This window comes from Anthonomus grandis, chromosome 15 (assembly GCF_022605725.1).
Source record: "Anthonomus grandis grandis chromosome 15, icAntGran1.3, whole genome shotgun sequence".
In the NCBI taxonomy this organism is placed as follows: Eukaryota; Metazoa; Arthropoda; class Insecta; order Coleoptera; family Curculionidae; genus Anthonomus; species Anthonomus grandis.
In genome coordinates this window covers 3924571-3941430 of record NC_065560.1, presented here as the reverse complement: position 1 = coordinate 3941430, position 16860 = coordinate 3924571, and the positions used below count along the sequence as shown (strand labels likewise).

Sequence of the window (16860 nt, the reverse complement as noted above, 5' to 3'; positions counted from 1 at the left end):
CTAAATGATAAATAAATGCTACACATTCATATTCGACAAAAATTGATAAAAAAAACAAAAGATGAATCGTTTTTATTTAGCTGTCCAAGGTATTTCTAAATTGTTAAAATATCAGATTCCAAACCTGTTTCAAATCCAAATATTTATACATGTGCAAGCTTAACATGAAGTGATAAAAACATTTATGTGCAAATAGAAAATATACCGTATGATTTTAGCATAAAATATTAAAAATTGTATCGTTTTTAATTTGCTGGTCGCCACTGTAATTTAAAATATTAAAAAGAATACATGGTGAGCAAATACTTTTGAATGGTAGTGTACATACACTTTAATAAAAGCGTCCCTTAGCAGTTATAGTGTGGTTTCCAAATGTAACTTATATACCAAGATATTTGACAACACCTTTCTTCAGATTTTTAGTGGGTCATGGTAATTTTAATAAATATTTACATAAATTAAGAATAAATGACTCATAGACACTATAGCTCATATGTAGAGCAACTTTTTAAAAACAATAAATAAACATATTTACTGCCTGAAACATTTAACAAATACCATGATCAGAATGTTTTTGTTTAACTTGTGAGACCACAGGCTGATGATAATTTTGTTGGTTTTTAAGCAGTCCATATATAGAGCAACTAAATTTTATTTGAAATTCTATTCAGTCCCGTTTGTACTCTTCAGATAATCTGTGGGGAATGTAATAATATAAAGACTTCAAATGTCAAGGGGTGTACATTCGTCACTGCAAATAAAGGAAAAGATTATGAAAAAAATAAGAATTAGAGAAAAGCAGTCTAAAATAGCAAAGGACCTAAATTTAAATCCATAATATCCAGAACTGTTTCTTGTTTTAATAGAAGGGGTACTTTGGAAGGAATTCTAAAAAGTGGTATTTAAATTCTTTTATTAGAGCGAAATTTTTTTTTCGCCCACGAGATATTTGATTTCTATATTGATGCGTGATGGACCTTAAACTAACCATAAAAACTCTACTTTCGCAAAAATTGTGAGTTACGAGGTATTAGAACTTCACCGACGATATGACCCTGAAAGATGAGTTTCACTATATACATTTATTGCGTATCAACCTACTAAAGTGAAGCACTACCAAAGACTTTTTAATCTAATAATATTGACTACCTTGACAAACAAGTTTAAGGATACTCTAAATGCATTAAAAATAAACAAACAAAGAAATACAATACCTTTCCACTCGGGTTTACAAATACATTGGCCGGTGACCGGATCGCATCCCAGATTCGTCCCCTCTTGACACTGGCATACCTGTTCGCAATTAACCCCGAAATATCCGGTCTGGCATTTGTTTTCGCACAGGGGCCCGGTAAAGCCCGCGCCGCAGGTACAAGTTCCTACATGACACACAAACATGCACGTCAACGATAGGATTTCATGCAAAATCAACATTATTTATTCAGATGCTTTAAAACTATGACTACAATTGAACATTATATATACGCAATTAGAAAAATTAGTAAAATAAAAGCGTCTCTAACCGTTTACTGGGTTACATGAAGCTCCATTCCTGCAATTACAAATGCCTTTACATTGCGTACCGAAATTGTTGACGCCGCACGGACGGTCGCACTGTTGTCCCTGCCAACCGGCCGGACAATGACACTGACCTGTTTCGGCCGAACAAGTCGCTCCGTTTTTACCTAAACAAAATTAAACATTGACACTTTATGCAAAATATAAGAAATATAATAATAATAAAATGTCTTTATTCAGCAAATGTTACAATAATGCTGCCTATTTGCTTACAAAGGCGAAGATTAGCTACTCTTAACCTTCATGAAAAAAAATAAATAAATAATAATTGCAACTATACTTATACATTATAGTTCACTATCAACTTCCATACTAGCAGTCCCCCAATAAACCATAAACAGGATAACTCTTCCCATTGATTCTTCTAAAATTTCTTTTAAATGTATACCAACTGTCATTAAACATAGGTTTTTAACTATTATAAAAAAGAACAATATTGTACGTAAAAGAACGGGTAAACAGAGCACTTGAATGGTGTGGCATAGTGAGGGTATTATGTCTAATATTTCTCGACTATTTACTCGATTTCTAGGTAAAAGTTTCTCATACAGATATTTGGGGCTTCGGGTATAGAAATGTAGACAATAAATAAATACAATAGTCTGTGCCATTTTAAATTATAAATATCTTGAGAGCCATGATCAAACCTTCTTAAATTAAAAATAAATCGGCAACAGGTGTTTTGAACACGTTCTAAACGGTACTGGGCCTGTTGATCTAAACAGGGAAAATAAACTAATAAACAATATTGGATAATGGATAAAACAAAAGCTTCAGTAAGTTTTTTCCTAGTCTTATAATTTAAAATTAATGTGTTAGCATTAACATACGCATTCTCAAATAGCACCTTTTTAGCAGAATACTGATATGTTCTCTGAACCGCAAAGAGCTATCTAAAGTCAATCCAAGGACCTTCATATTATCAGAAAAAGGAATTGATGTGTTATTTGGTTGAATTTTAACGGATGAAACAATATTTTTACGAACTTTTTTATTTGAAAATAGTATCATTTTAGTTTTGACTAGATTAATGACTAAGTTATGCTCCTTTAAGTAGATCGTTAAATTCTGATAAATTTAAAACCTTTGGTAGGTCTGACGTGTCAAACAAGAAATAAAAGAGGCCCAAGGATAGATCTTGAGGTACCCGTGGTACTATAAGTTTTGACTCAGAACAATTGGCATATATGCGTACTCTTTGTGTATTCCACAGATATGTTTAAAAAATAATAAAACTATATCGTTGCACCCATAATACTTCAGTTTGAAAATAATTAAGTCATAGTCTATTACATCAAAATCCTTTGAGTTATCAAGAGACGCCTTAATAACAGAAAGTTTCTTGTCAAGCGCTTAAATTATATCATCAGTAATATTTAAAAGTGCACTAGTTGTGCTGTCTAAATCCCGACTGCTAAGGAGGAAGTATATTGTTGGATGTCAGGTAAATAGCAAACTGTATATAGACCACTCTTTCCAGGACTTCAATGAACTGACTGGACTCTAAGGATTGGAAACTTTAGGAATATGAAAGATAGGCGACTCCCTCCATGCTTTAGGGAAATATTCCGTTAACAAACAACTATTTATTATATTAGTAATAGGGTTAATGATATTAGGTAAATATATTTTTACCATTGAAAGAGTAATATTGTCCGGTCCTGCAGCATTAGATTTAATGGCGTTAATTATATTTTTTACTGAATATTGATCAACAAAGGAAAAGTCAAAACTAATATTACTAAACTTGTTATACAAATAAAATGTATCTGAACCTTTGGAAGTTGATAATGGCGTGCCTCAGGGTGGTATTTTAGGACCCTTATTCTTTATACTTTTAGATTTTATTTTTATTTAAAAAACTGACGATGCTCAGTTGTACGAGGTCTGGCTATTAAATAACGAGACTGCGTGCCTAGAGGGCGCCCTAGACGGGTAGATATCTTGTCTATGCACGTACCAAAACACGTTTTCGTCACTATTATAGTATTCGTGCAGTAGCGGTTTAAAACAAACGTGTTTTTTTCTCGTGTCGAAAACCATGTGTGACGAAAAACAAGAGTAACGCATCAATCTTAAATTTCTCGTTAAATTGAAAAAAACTCCGAGTGCTATAAATTGTTGCAAGAGGCCTATATGGGGAAAATTCTCTCTCTCGTGCGCGTGTTTTTGAGTGGTGTAAGCGCTTTAGTGAGGGCCGAGATGACCAGCGCTCAGGTCGTCCTGTCACTGTTTCAACCCCGGAAACAGTGACCAAAATCAACCAATTTATGCGTGCAGATCGTCGAATGAGCACCCGGATGATTGCCGAGGCTGTAAATGCCGATAAAGAAACGGTTAGAAAAATTTTACACGGGGAATTACATATGACAAAAGTCTGTGCGAAGTTGGTGCCAAAAAACCTGATTCCTGACCAAAAGCTCTTGCGTCAACAGGTGTGCTCAGATTTCCTTGAAAGGTTAGAAGACGATCCCGGACTGATGAAAAACATTATTACTTGCGACGAAACGTGGATTTTTCAATACGATGTTGAAACCAAGCGGCAATCGATGCATTGGAAGACGCCTAAATCGCCCAGAATAAAAAAACAAGAATGTCCAATTCAAAATTCAAGGCAATGTCAATCGTTTTTTTCGACATTAACGGTATCGTGATGGCTGAATGGGTTCCAGAGGGTCAGACTGTCAACCAGACTTACTATTTGTCAGTTTTGGCAACACTGCGAGAACGAGTTCGTAAGAAACGGCCCGAGTTGTGGAAAAATAACTCGTGGATTTTGCACCAGGACAACGCACCTGCCCATAACGCGCTATCAGTGAAGCAGTATTTGGTAGGGATGGTACAGACTAGTTTTTTTTTGGAACTGTTCCGTTACGTTCCTGTTCCTATTCCGGAAAGACGTTCCAAATACCTGTTACTTAATAACAGTTCCAACCGAGATCGTTAAAACAACTTAAAATACGATATAAAATTTAATTTAATACCTACTTTAAGGGGAAACGGAACGGTTATGAAAAATTAATAAAGTTTTGGATTTTGCGGTGTAAAAGAATGATGCCGATGCTAAAATCGATCAATACGCCAAACACCAACGGTTCCATCTTTCGTCTACTCGTCTAAATAAATCCCCAATCCGGCCAATCCCCGTTTTGAGTTTCGTGTTTCGTCGCATTATCGTATCATAGGACGAATAAAAAAGGAACGCCAAAAGGCAGTTTCCTTCGCTATTCTGTTCTCTCTCTTTTGCTATTCCCACTGTTCCGTCTGTAATCTGTTATATTCTATTACTGCGGAACAGTTGATATCTTGGAACTAGTATTTTCTTAAATTTTAAATTAATACCTGTTACAGCCGTTACTCCTTTGGAACTGTTCCAAAAGAACTGTTCCTAATATTTTGTATCATCCCTAGTATTTGGCCGGTAAGCGCACTCCAGTGCTCGAACACGCGCGCCGTATTCGCCAGTTTTGGCCCCGTGCGACTATTTTTTGTTTCCGAAGATAAAATCTGCTTTGAAAGGGACCCGATTTGAGTCGATGGAGGCGGTAAAGCAAAAAACGGCAGAGCTCCTAAAGGCCCTCACCAAAGAAGACTTCCAGCACTGCTTCGATCAATCAAGAAAAAACGTATGGAAAGATGTGTCGCGAGTATATTGAAGGGAAGCATTCGAATGTATAATAATTTTTATAATAAAACCCTTTTTCGTAACCAGTCTCGTTATTTAATAGCCAGACCTCGTATTACTCTTTTCTGCCAGAAGATTAATCAAGACTTACAAGCCATATGCGATATTGCGTCAAAACATTTTCTAAAATTAAATCCTTCTAAGTCGTCTATAATGTTTATTGGTAATAAGCAAAAAATTAACCATACTTTAAAAACAGCAACACTATTAATATTAAGATGGGTGATGCTAATATTCCTGTTGTAGATAATTGCAAAAGTTTGGGCTTAATAGTGGATAGTGATTTGCGATTTCATCAACACGTTTCTAATGTTCTAAAAAAAGGGTATTTTGCTTATCAGGCATTATCTAAGTGAAGATATTAAAAAAATGTTGTGTGAATCTTTAGTGCTGTCACAATGCAATTATTGCGATGTTGTTTACGGTTGGTGCCTGGACTATAATGACAGGTGCCGATTGCAAAAGCTTCAGAACTCATGTATTCGCCTAATTTTTGGCATACGCAGACGTAATCGCGTTTCCCATAGACTTTCCGAGCTGGGGTGGTTAAATATGCAAAATCGTAGGGTTGCTCATTCACTTACTTTTTTTTAATAAAATTCTTAAATACCGTAGTCCACCTTACGATTACTTTTAGAAATGATGTTCACCGTTTGGGCTTTTAAGAAGAAACACAATTCATATTCCAAGACATAAAACTCAATTATTTAAAAGGTCCTTTTCCTATAATTTTGCATATCAGATGAACTCTTTGGGCATAAATTTTGAGTTGGGTTTGGTGTCTGTTCAGACTTTTATCAAAGGATTGATGGTGCGTCTGATGAGTCAGCAGCTATCTGCGTAAAATACTGTAAAATGGTTGAAAACTAAAAATCTATGTTTAGTGTGGGTAACTAATGTGCGTGTTTTTTTTGTGAGAGGTACTATGTTAATGTTCTAAATTTTTTGGGTAGGTGTGTATAATTAAACTGTTACAAGCGTTTCTAAATTTTTTTTTAGTTGGTTTTTTAAGTTTTAGCCACAATGTTAAAGACCAGAATCTGCCTTGGCAGAATTCTGAATTTGTTGGCCTGTTATTTGGATAAAATAATAAATGTGTATTTTTTTAATTTAGTTATAATAATAATAATAATAATAATAAATAAATTTATTTGCCAGTAATAGTACAAGTTTACAATGAATTATTGGTAAACATTCTTCATACATGATAAATGTATTACTGCAAAATGGAGTTTAAGGCAGTAAAACTGATATTGAATAAACTCCGTAAAAATTTTGTAACTGTAACTAATAACAAAGAATATTAAATTAATATATAGATTCAATGTTAGCACAATAGCAAATCATAAGTAGTATGTAGTTTTATAATTTCAACACAAGTAAATTACAACACTGTTTTTACCTAAAAAATTCTAATAATCCCTAGTTCTTATACTTATAGTAGACGTTTGTAAGTACCCAAAACACAAGTACACTATACCGTATGAACAAAAAAAAAAAAGATAAACAAAAAACAACAACAAGACTTAGTGGTGTGTCAGCAAGTTATTTTTATATAGATATTTGAATTTTGTTGGCGTGAGTATTTTCATTTCGAGAGGAATATAATAGGTAAACATTATAAGAGAAAGATTTTGCAAACAAGGCAGTCTTATGGAAAGGAGGAGATATTAAGCCCCTATACCTTAGGTTTAAGTAAACATCTGTTCTAAACTTTATTTTGTTGTACAAATATGGTGGACTTTTATTAAATATTATTCTATGGAATAAGACAGCGGAGTGAAATGTACGGCGATTTTCCATATCCAACCAATTGCAAGTTTTGAGTTTGTGAATTACTGGCTCAAACTTCCTTATGCCAAATGCAAACCGCAAACACGACCTCTGAACTCTCTGTATCCTGTCCCTATCCTATTTGGTTAGGCATGGACCATACAATGCGTCACAATAATTAAAGTGACTTAACACAAGAGCATCTGACAATGCTAATTCTAGTTTTTGACTTAGTGCATGCCTATGTGGATATAACAAATTAAATTTGCTTTAAATTTGCATAAGCCCTCTGTACAGACGCAGATACATGTTCGCTGAATCTTAAATCTGTATCTAAAATTACCCCCAAATTCCTAGACTTTTTTTTAAAGGTAAGCTCTGAGTTATTTAAATTAATTTTAAGTTGGTTTTCTAAGTCAATTTTTTGTTTTCCAAAAGCAAGTATTTTAGTTTTTAAAGGGTTTAATTTTAAGTGGTGTTTTCCTGAGTTTCGAACTAGTTGATTCAAATCTTTACTTATGTTAAGTTGAGTTTGTGCTATGCTATTAGGTGTGACAGAGTATAATAATTGTTTATCATCAGCAAAACTATAGTCAATACAGTGTTCAAGGGCATGTGTGAGATAACAAGTGTATATGCAGAATAGTAACGGGGATAGCCCGGAGCCCTGTGGAACACCACAGTGAAGCGACCCTCTGTCCGAACATCCCTTATCAGTTTCTACATATTGAACCCTATTAGATAAATAGCTTTTAATTAGATCGACAGCACTCTGTGAAAATCCATTATGCAATAGCAAAGCGAACAGGACCTGGTGGTTTACTTTATCAAACGCTCTTGTGTAGTCTAACAATATCAAAACACATGAGTTTCCAGAGTCTCTATATTTGACATTATTGAATCAACCACGTCCAACAATGCTGTATAGCAACTGTAGCCTTTTCTAAATCCCGATTGTCTCAAGGGAAGGACATTGTGTTTATTCAGGTGTTCTATTATTCTAGCGGTTAAGATTTTTTCAAATATTTTCGAGCAGGGTGATAAAATGGATATGGGTCTTAATTCTGAAAGGTTTGTGGGCTCGTTTTTAGTTTTTACTTTTCAGGAGTCTGGAAATTCAGATACGAGAATACACGAGTTATAAATATTAACTAAAAATATGATGAGTTTGCAAATAAAAAATATTTATTATTATTATTATTATTAAAAATTTCTTTTCTCAATGCAATTATTTGACTTATTAAATACACTAACGAAGAAATCACTTATTACATTTGGGTCAAACGTATATGCTACGAAATCGTGTTGTTTGACAGATCTTAGTTCGGGGCCATAAAGATTTATTCAAATCAACCAATAAAGATTCGGCACCCTAAATCCTATAGTGGAATGCTCTAGCGCATATCTTCCGGAATAATTTAAGTCGAAATACTGGCACAACTTATATAAACAAACGGTAAACACATTACGATACTTACAGTCACATTTATGGGCGCAATCCTCGCCGAAAGCCCCCACCGGACACTTTTGCTCGCACTCTTTGCCGGTGAATCCCGGACCACAGAGGCACGTGCCGTTAATCGGGGAACACTGAGCGTTGTTTTGACATTTACACGTTTCCAGGCATTTCTTTCCGTAGCTCAAGTAGGGACACGGCCTGGAACAATCCTCGTTCGACCAGCCCGGTTTACAGTCACAAACCCCAGTCCAAGCGTGACATCTGACACACATTCGAATGCCGTTACATTGATGTTGTTTTTTAAGTGACAAAACAATATTACTTACAAAATGGTATTTTCAGAGCACACGCAGGAATTCTGACAATCGGGTCCCCACAGACCTTCTGGACATGATCTGTCGGCGCACGATTTTCCTGTCCAGCCTTTGGAGCACGTGCAAGAACCGTCTTTGTTAGAACACGTGGCGCCGTTTTGACACGTGCAGTTTTCTTTACAGTCTTTGCCCCACTTGCCGTCCGGGCACACATCCAAGCACTATAAAAAATAGCACTATATTGCACAACCTGGAGATTCTATACTATATCGAATAGAATCGGTAATAGTGTGAACAGTTAATATTTTTTTAGTCCAGATCGGTAAAAAGTGTAAATGAATTGAAAGCATCAATCTCTCAAACAGTAAAGGGTCATATCAAATCAAATAAATAAATAAATAATGAGTTTTATTAAAACAAAAATTTAAATATGCTCATACAATACCTCATTTCTGTTTTAATGCAGTTTAAGTGGGGGCGCAAGTCTAGCTTAAAGCTACTCAACTGAACCAGACATAAACATTATAATAATATTTTAGATATATCTATTAGCTAAACTCAAATAAGAAATATATACATTTTACCCCAAATTACTACACCGTTATTTAATTGATTCTTCTATTACACAAAAAAAATGTATATATGCAAATATTCCAATAATCTTAAGGTTAAAGAAATGTTAGTATTATTATTAAATTTGGTTACTTTAATTAAATAAGTCTTGTACTTCCTCTTAAAATTTTTAGGGCTTAAAGTAACATAACATTCCGGTATTGAATTGCATTGCTCCACAGCGTTATATGAAAAGTATCGCCGGAAGAATGCAGTGGTATGCAGCGGCATAGTAAACTTCTTTACATTTCTAATTATTAACATTGTGAATGGTATTTCGAAATACTAAACGCTCTTTTATTGAATTGGGAGGAGACGGATTATTTAGCATCTTTAATAAGAAACAAGAAATGTGCAAAATTCTACTATCATTCTTATACAGGGTGCGGCATAACTGACTCCCTATTTTTAACCTTCCCTCGTAATGCCGTGCGGCGTCGCAGAATAGTGGGGGTACCGCCACTAAGAGCTAGTGATGGTATAAAAGACCTACACCTGCTCTTTTGGACCTAGTTCGCCATTTCGGAGCGGTGCACCTGATCCCAAAACCTATAATACCCAGGTGTAGGTGCACTAAGGATTTGTTAGTGTAACGTCAGATCTTGAACCGGTTCGAAACGAATCCGGCGTGCACCTACATAAAAGATTACAGTGCAGTTGCCGCTATCTAACCGCAGATTGTCGAATAGAACAGCCAAACATACAATTTCAATGGTTTGATCCTATCGGGATATCAATACCAAAGCCAAGCAGAAATATATAAGTTATTATAGTATAATAAGTATAAGTACATAGTATCATAGTAATAATATTCATTTAAATTCTTAAAAGGGGTATTTGATTTGCTATTTGCTTTTGCTATTTGCTTTCATAAATTCATACATATTACATTACATATACCTACCTAACAGGACTAACAGGATGATTAATTATAATTGAACAAAGAAATCATAGACATAGAATTTAGAATGTAAAATTTTTGTTAATAATAATAATACCTAACTTGTGTGAATATTATTTAAAAATCTTTTATTTTTATTAATTTTAACTATAACACTAAAAGGTGGGAACAGTAAATAGGAGAGGGTCATAAAAATAAAAAGCATAGTTCGAATCTTGCTTCAGCCCGGTGTACCTGCACCTGATTAACGGAGCTAGGTTCACAGCCGGAACTGGAGCAGGTGCACCTGATCCCAAGAAGGAACTGATCTTATCACCCCTACTAAGAGAAGAGCCGTATGGGAAACAGTTTTGTTTAAACATGTTTTAGTCATGTGGACCAACGCACAGCGCGCATTCGCCGTGGAAGTGTACCTCCGCGAAAATCGGTCAGTTATTGCTGCGCAAGTTCCAAATTCCGCGAAATGAAGGAGTCCCGGACCGAAAATCAATTGTGTTGTGGGTCAAGAACTTTAGAGAAACTGGATCTGTTATCAAAAAAGGAGGTGGACGGCCACGGACACCCGGAAACATCGAGACTGTGAGACGCCCATTTTTACGGTCACCTAGACGTTCTGCACGGAGACACGCAGCTGCCCTTCGTTTATGACTGACCGCACTGTGCGAAGAATTCTTCACAAGGATCTTCGTTTTCATCCATACAAGATGGTTCTGGCACAGGAATTATCAGAACGTGATCGGAACAAACGACGTGCTGCATGTGAAATTATGCTTCAAAATTTACCTCAGGGCGCAGTTTTTTTTTAGTGACGAGGCACATTTTTACTTGTCTGGCTGAGTAAACAAGTAAAACTTTCGGTATTGGGCCGTTGATAATCCGAGAGAAATACACGAGAAGCCTCTACATAGTGAGAAAGTGACAGTCTGGTGCGCCGTGTCTGAAATGGGGATAATCGGCCCTTACTTCTTTGAAGAAGAAAATTACGCTGTTACTGTCAATTCAGAACTCAATGTGCAAGATGCCTGGTTTCAGCAAGATGGGGCAACAGCTCACACATTTCGAGCTTCAATGCAAGTATTGAGAGAAATGTTCCCCGGACGTTTGCTCTCCCCGAGAGGCGATATTTCTTGGCCTGCATGCTCGCCCGACCTAACGCCCTGCGACTTCTTTCTGTGGGGTGAAGTCTTCAAACATCGTCCAACGACTATTAGACAACTAAAAGATGCAATCCGCCTGGAAATTCGTAGAATACCCCAAGAAATGGTTGCAAGAGTTATGCGAATCTTCAGAAGTCGCTTGCACCAGTGCTTCGATAAGAGTGGACGGCACTTGCCAGATATTCTCTTCAAAACCATATAGGACAAAAATGTTTTGGTTGTACTTTTAAAATAAAAAAATCAAATCTTTGTATTTCAAATAACATTTCTTTTATTAAGCCTTAAAAACAGGGAGACAATTATGCCGCACCCTGTATAAGTGTGAAATATGATCAAATTTGCGCAAACCAGTGATAAACCTTAAGCAAGCATTCTGTACCTTCTGTATGTGATTCTTGCTCTCCAAATCCAAAGAAAAACCATAAACGGAGTGACACTATGTATAATTAGATAACACAAGAGTTTTAAATTAGCTTTTTTTAAGGGATTCACTTAATATGTGCCTATTAGTGTATAAAATTATCAAAGAAAAAAATGATTTTTGTATAAGTTTTCTTAAATTTTCTTGATTGAATATTGATAACAACCCCCAAGTAATTTTAAGTATTTTATTAGGTGCTGAACAATTTTTATTGCTTTCTAGCTCCATTTTGCATTCAGTAGGTAAAGCATTTGTTAAGAAAAACTATATATCTGATGCAAATTTTTTTGCTGATGCAAATAAAAGTTATTATTATTATTATTACTTTGACAAAAGGTGAAGTTAAGATTTTGAGTTTTGGACCTAACCAGTTCAATAGATTCCTGTGTCACATCCAAAGGATGCAGAACTTAAAGATCTGTAGGGTGATGCTCTATAACGTTAGTTGTAGCATCAGCAAAAAGAATAAATCTAGAATCATTCTCAAAGTTGGACAGATCATTATTATAAATAACAAAAACAAAGGGCCCAACATTGAGCCTTGTGCCTCTCCGCACTTGATAATTTCTCTCTGCGATTTATTATTGCTATATAACAATGGGTATATGAAAAAATCTATTATACCTCAAGTAAAATTATTGTATTTTAAATTAAACATAAATTAGGTTAAATATAACGAAAGGTATCGTTAAAAATTTGAAGACATTTCTTTTAAATACGTGAATAAGTTTATTTTCTTCTTTTTTTCAATTTGTGGAGTTGACTAAAACTCCACCGCTGGGTGGTGCCTTGTGGCTCCCTACACTGCGGTCTGCTAAGAAGCAGTCCTATTGTGTCCCATATGTTTAGTCCCACAGGTTCAATTCTGTAGCTTCAAGGAAGTCCAGGATTGTGCCCAGTGGTAGATTTCTTATACCCTCTGGTGAGGGTTTCTCTTCCCCCAGGAATGTTGCCCTGGTTTGATTAAATGCTTCACAGAAGCACAGTATGTGAAGAGTTGTTTCGTCCTCCTCATTGCATCCCCTACATAGCGAGGTAACTGATTTCCCTAGCGTATGCAGGTGTTTCCTGCTGGGTGCATGGCCTGTAAATAGCCCCGCGACCCTTCGCAGTTGTTGTCTGGAGAGGACCAGTATGTTCTCACCCTTCTTGAAGGGTGGGCTGCCTATAAGTTGCTTCGATTGTTCCATCTTTGGCAGCTGTTCCCAGTAGAATTTGTTCTGGTTTGTTAGCCAGTTGCCGATTTCCCTCTTCCAGGTCTTATCGCTGACATAACATGTTGGTTCAGGGCCTACCAGGCTGTTGCTGGCTCCCTGAGTTGCAAGTTGGATAGCCCTTCTTGCAGCCTTATTGTTGCCCATATTCTCTGCTAGGATTATCTCTGGCCTATTTTGCGCTTCGGCGAGGTTCCTGAGATCCTCCCAGCAGCTTTGCACAGTCCTTGACTTAGTCTCGAACTGTTGTAGTGCAAGTGTTGCAGCCTGGTCTCCTGTGAAAATTGCGAAGGTTTTGCCTCTTGACAGCCCTTCTCTCATCAGTTGGACACAGATTTGTATTCCTATTATGCTTGCCTGTAAATTTGTTGTTTCCAAGCCCAGGTTTAGCATGAGTTGTCTGCCCTGTTGTTCGTCCTCCACCATGCCCACAGCTACCCCGATCTTGGATCGTTTGGTTGCCGTGTGCCATACTGAGTAACCTCTTTGCCTGAGCCTGTCCGCTTCTGCGTCCAGTGGTCCCCTTTTCTCTTTGATGACAAAAGGTTTGTCTAGGTATGTGACCTTGGTTCTGTCTGTTCTTAGGGCCAGGCGCCCAAGGTCCTGTATCTTGTCAAATAAGGCATTGTGCCCATCTTTCGATAGGATTGTTGCGCCATTTGAAAGCAGTCTTTTCGCCCCCGATATAGCTTCAGCCCGTACCACTAAGTGTAGCGGGCTTAGTCCTATCAGGTTCTCTAGGGCAGCAGTCGGCGTTGTTGACATCGCTCCTGTTATGCCCAGACATGCTATTCGTTGTGTTTTGTTGAGTATCTGTATTACAGTCCTCTTTTCTGCCGCATGCCACCATATAGGTGCTGCGTATGTAATGATGGGTCTAACCATTGTCGTGTACATCCAATGTACCATTTTTGGTGACAGTCCCCATGATCTACCGAACATTCTCTTACAGTACATAAGAGTTTACGTGGCTTTATTTGTAGCCTGGATTGCATGATTCTTGAAGCTGAGTTTTTTTATCCAGGGTTATACCTAGATTTTTGACCTCGTCTTCAAGTCGCAGATTTTCTCCATAAAATTTTATGTTTCTAATGGGCTCTAGTTTCCTTCTTTTGGTAAAGGAAACCAGAGTAGTTTTTGTGGGATTTACCCTTAGTTGTTCTTCCTCACACCAGTGCTCGACAGTAGTCAGGGCTCTTTGCATTTTTTCGAATACATGAGCCTGACTACCCCTTCGTGTAAGGATGACTATATCGTCAGCATATCCTATAGCGAGGATAAGCTGCCTCTCCAGTCGTGTCAGCAAGCTGTCCGATACAAGGTTCCACAGCAGCGGTGACAGTACGCCCCCTTGCGGTGTTCCCCTGCACACTTTGGCCTTAATTTGTGAGATAGTATTTTCTAAATTGATTTTATTATAAGTGACGTAATACCAAATAAAATAAGTAACTCATTATGAATTCGTCACAACAATATAGAATTTACTTAAAGTCTTTTTTCCAGGCAGTTTCAGTTGAGTTGAAAAAAAAATTCTGGACGACGTATAAAATTAACGTGAAATTCCTGGAAAAGATAAAAAACTACCCTTGATCCCAGAAAATTGGCAAAATTACGTAAAATTCCCCAAAAATTTTTAATATTTCTGGAAAATCCTCGTCCATATGCAACATAAATTTTTCGGTTTTTTATTTCCGGTTAAAAATGCCTCATCCATGCATTTTCTTGTTTTAATATAACATAATTAATCTTCCTAAACAAACCAATAAAAAAATCTAATCGCTCAATCACCTGAAAACCGTATTACCAAACGTGGAGATTCTACTTACGCGATCTCCAGTAAATCCGGGCTGACATTCGCAAGTGCCATTGATATGATGACAGGAGGCGCCGTTATAACAGTCGCACTTTTCCGAACAATTCGTGCCCCAAAACCCGAAGGGACACCGATTGGCGCACACCTGTCCCGTCCATCCCTTCTTACAGTAGCAACTGCCCGTCACCGAGTCACAGGTACCACCGTTCTGACAGGGACACTTTGACTTGCAATTGTCGCCGTGCGTCCCGATTGGACACGGCTCGTCACACCTGCAACATGCAATTTTAGTCGTGAAGCTATACAGGGCGTTTCGGAAGGAAAGGGACATATTCAGAGGGTCAAAATATGATGTTAATTTATCTTATTCCATATGTTTTAATCCGATTCTTAACCGGTTCTGAAATAATCGGCTCCAAATTTTTTTTTGTACATTTTTGGAATAATTACGTTCTCTGTATATCCAACTCACGTTGCAGGTATTTCATCATTGTTTGTTAATACCTATTTTAATTGACTGGTAGTGTTGACAAGCATTGTTGTAATTTTTATTGATTTTGAGCGTTTCAATTTGAAAAGAGCAAAGTTTCCATTACGTAATGCCTTACACATTCACCCTGCTGTTGCATGATGTTCGTGTATGGTTTCTGTAATGGTAGAGCATTACGTGCTGTTGATGAATACCGACGTCGTTTTCCAAATCGAAGAATTCTTAATCAATGCTCAGGACACAGGAATGTTTCCAAGCGTAAGAATTAATTCTGAACGAGAGGCGGGACTAAATGTGGAGAACGAAGAAAATGTTCTGTATATGGCTGAAGAGAACGCGGGTGTTAGTACGAGGCGGATTACAAAAGAACCTCGATTAGCACCACATGTGGACGTTTGGAGAGGAAAAACGGTTTTAAGCCTTTCTATATTCAACCGGTTCAACATCTTTAAGAGGGTGATTATGGCTTAAGGGTTCAATTTTGCGAATGGATCCAACAAAATCGAGGCCTACATAAATACATTTTATTTAGCGATGTAACTCATTTTATCCGCAATGGAATTAATAACCGACACAATGAACATCGGTGGTCAGACGAAAATCCTCATGCCACGTTTGAACGAAACTTGCAACGTCGATTCAGTGTTAACGTGTGGTGTGGAATGCTGGAAGACCAGTTGTTTGGTCCTTTTGTAGTAGATGAGCGTCTTACTGGAGAAGGATATTTACGCTTTTTGGAAGACCATTTAATAAGCATGTTGGATGATGTTCTGCTAATTGTTCGACACCGAATGTATTTTCAGCACGACGGAGTCCCGCCTCATTTTAGTCGCCGAGTGCGTAGTTTCTTAGACAATCGTTTTCCTGAACGTTGGATTGGCAGAGGAGGACCTCAAGTTTGGGCACCGAGGTCAACAGACTTAAATCCACTAGACTATTACCTCTGGGGGTGGATTTATTTATTTATTTATTTATTGCTCATAAATGTTCACAGTTCAAAAAAAAACACTTACTTATGTAAGAAATTAAATTTAAGCATCTTTAACTAACTTAAAAACTAGGGTAATGATTAGTATCACTCTTACAATAAAATACAAGGACATTGCAGTAACAGACATACACATACTAATAGTAAAAGAATCAAAACATTAATTGAGAATTAATTTTTTTAAAGAATAGACTAAATAAAAATTAGGTGCAATAAATGTAACAATTAATGAAATAATTTTTAAATTGCAATGGTACATAATAGTTAAAATTCGTGTTTTAAAAACTCGTCCAGGCTGTAGAACGCTTTACTGACTGAAAAGAGACTTAATGTCCCTTTTAAATAACTCAAAAGACTCTAATAGCTTCAGGCAGCCGATTATAGAACCGCACTGCCAGACACCTAGGACCATTCCTGATTCTCTCCAAGCGCTGGTAACTCGGAACAAGATCTTG

The 16860-nt window shown here is 36.8% G+C and overlaps 2 protein-coding genes across 6 annotated transcripts in view; one reads left to right on the top strand and one right to left on the bottom strand.

Annotated features, from left to right (window-relative positions):
• The window catches only part of LOC126745416 (39S ribosomal protein L43, mitochondrial), a 93206-nt gene that overhangs the window by 9054 nt on the left and 67292 nt on the right, over positions 1–16860 (top strand). The window lies entirely within an intron of this gene.
• Positions 1–16860, bottom strand: part of LOC126745401 (protein draper) — an 86868-nt gene that overhangs the window by 16516 nt on the left and 53492 nt on the right. For 2 of the 5 annotated variants that reach the window (XM_050453236.1, XM_050453237.1), the window contains exons 5-9: positions 14941–15199; positions 8822–9030; positions 8515–8756; positions 1524–1685; positions 1215–1379 (exon numbers count right to left, since the gene is read on the bottom strand). In XM_050453236.1, coding sequence (XP_050309193.1) covers positions 1215–1379; positions 1524–1685; positions 8515–8756; positions 8822–9030; positions 14941–15199 — 1037 coding nt within the window. The remainder of the gene's footprint in view (positions 1–1214; positions 1380–1523; positions 1686–8514; positions 8757–8821; positions 9031–14940; positions 15200–16860) is intronic. The other 3 variants (XM_050453238.1, XM_050453239.1, XM_050453240.1) reach the window with 3 other exon arrangements.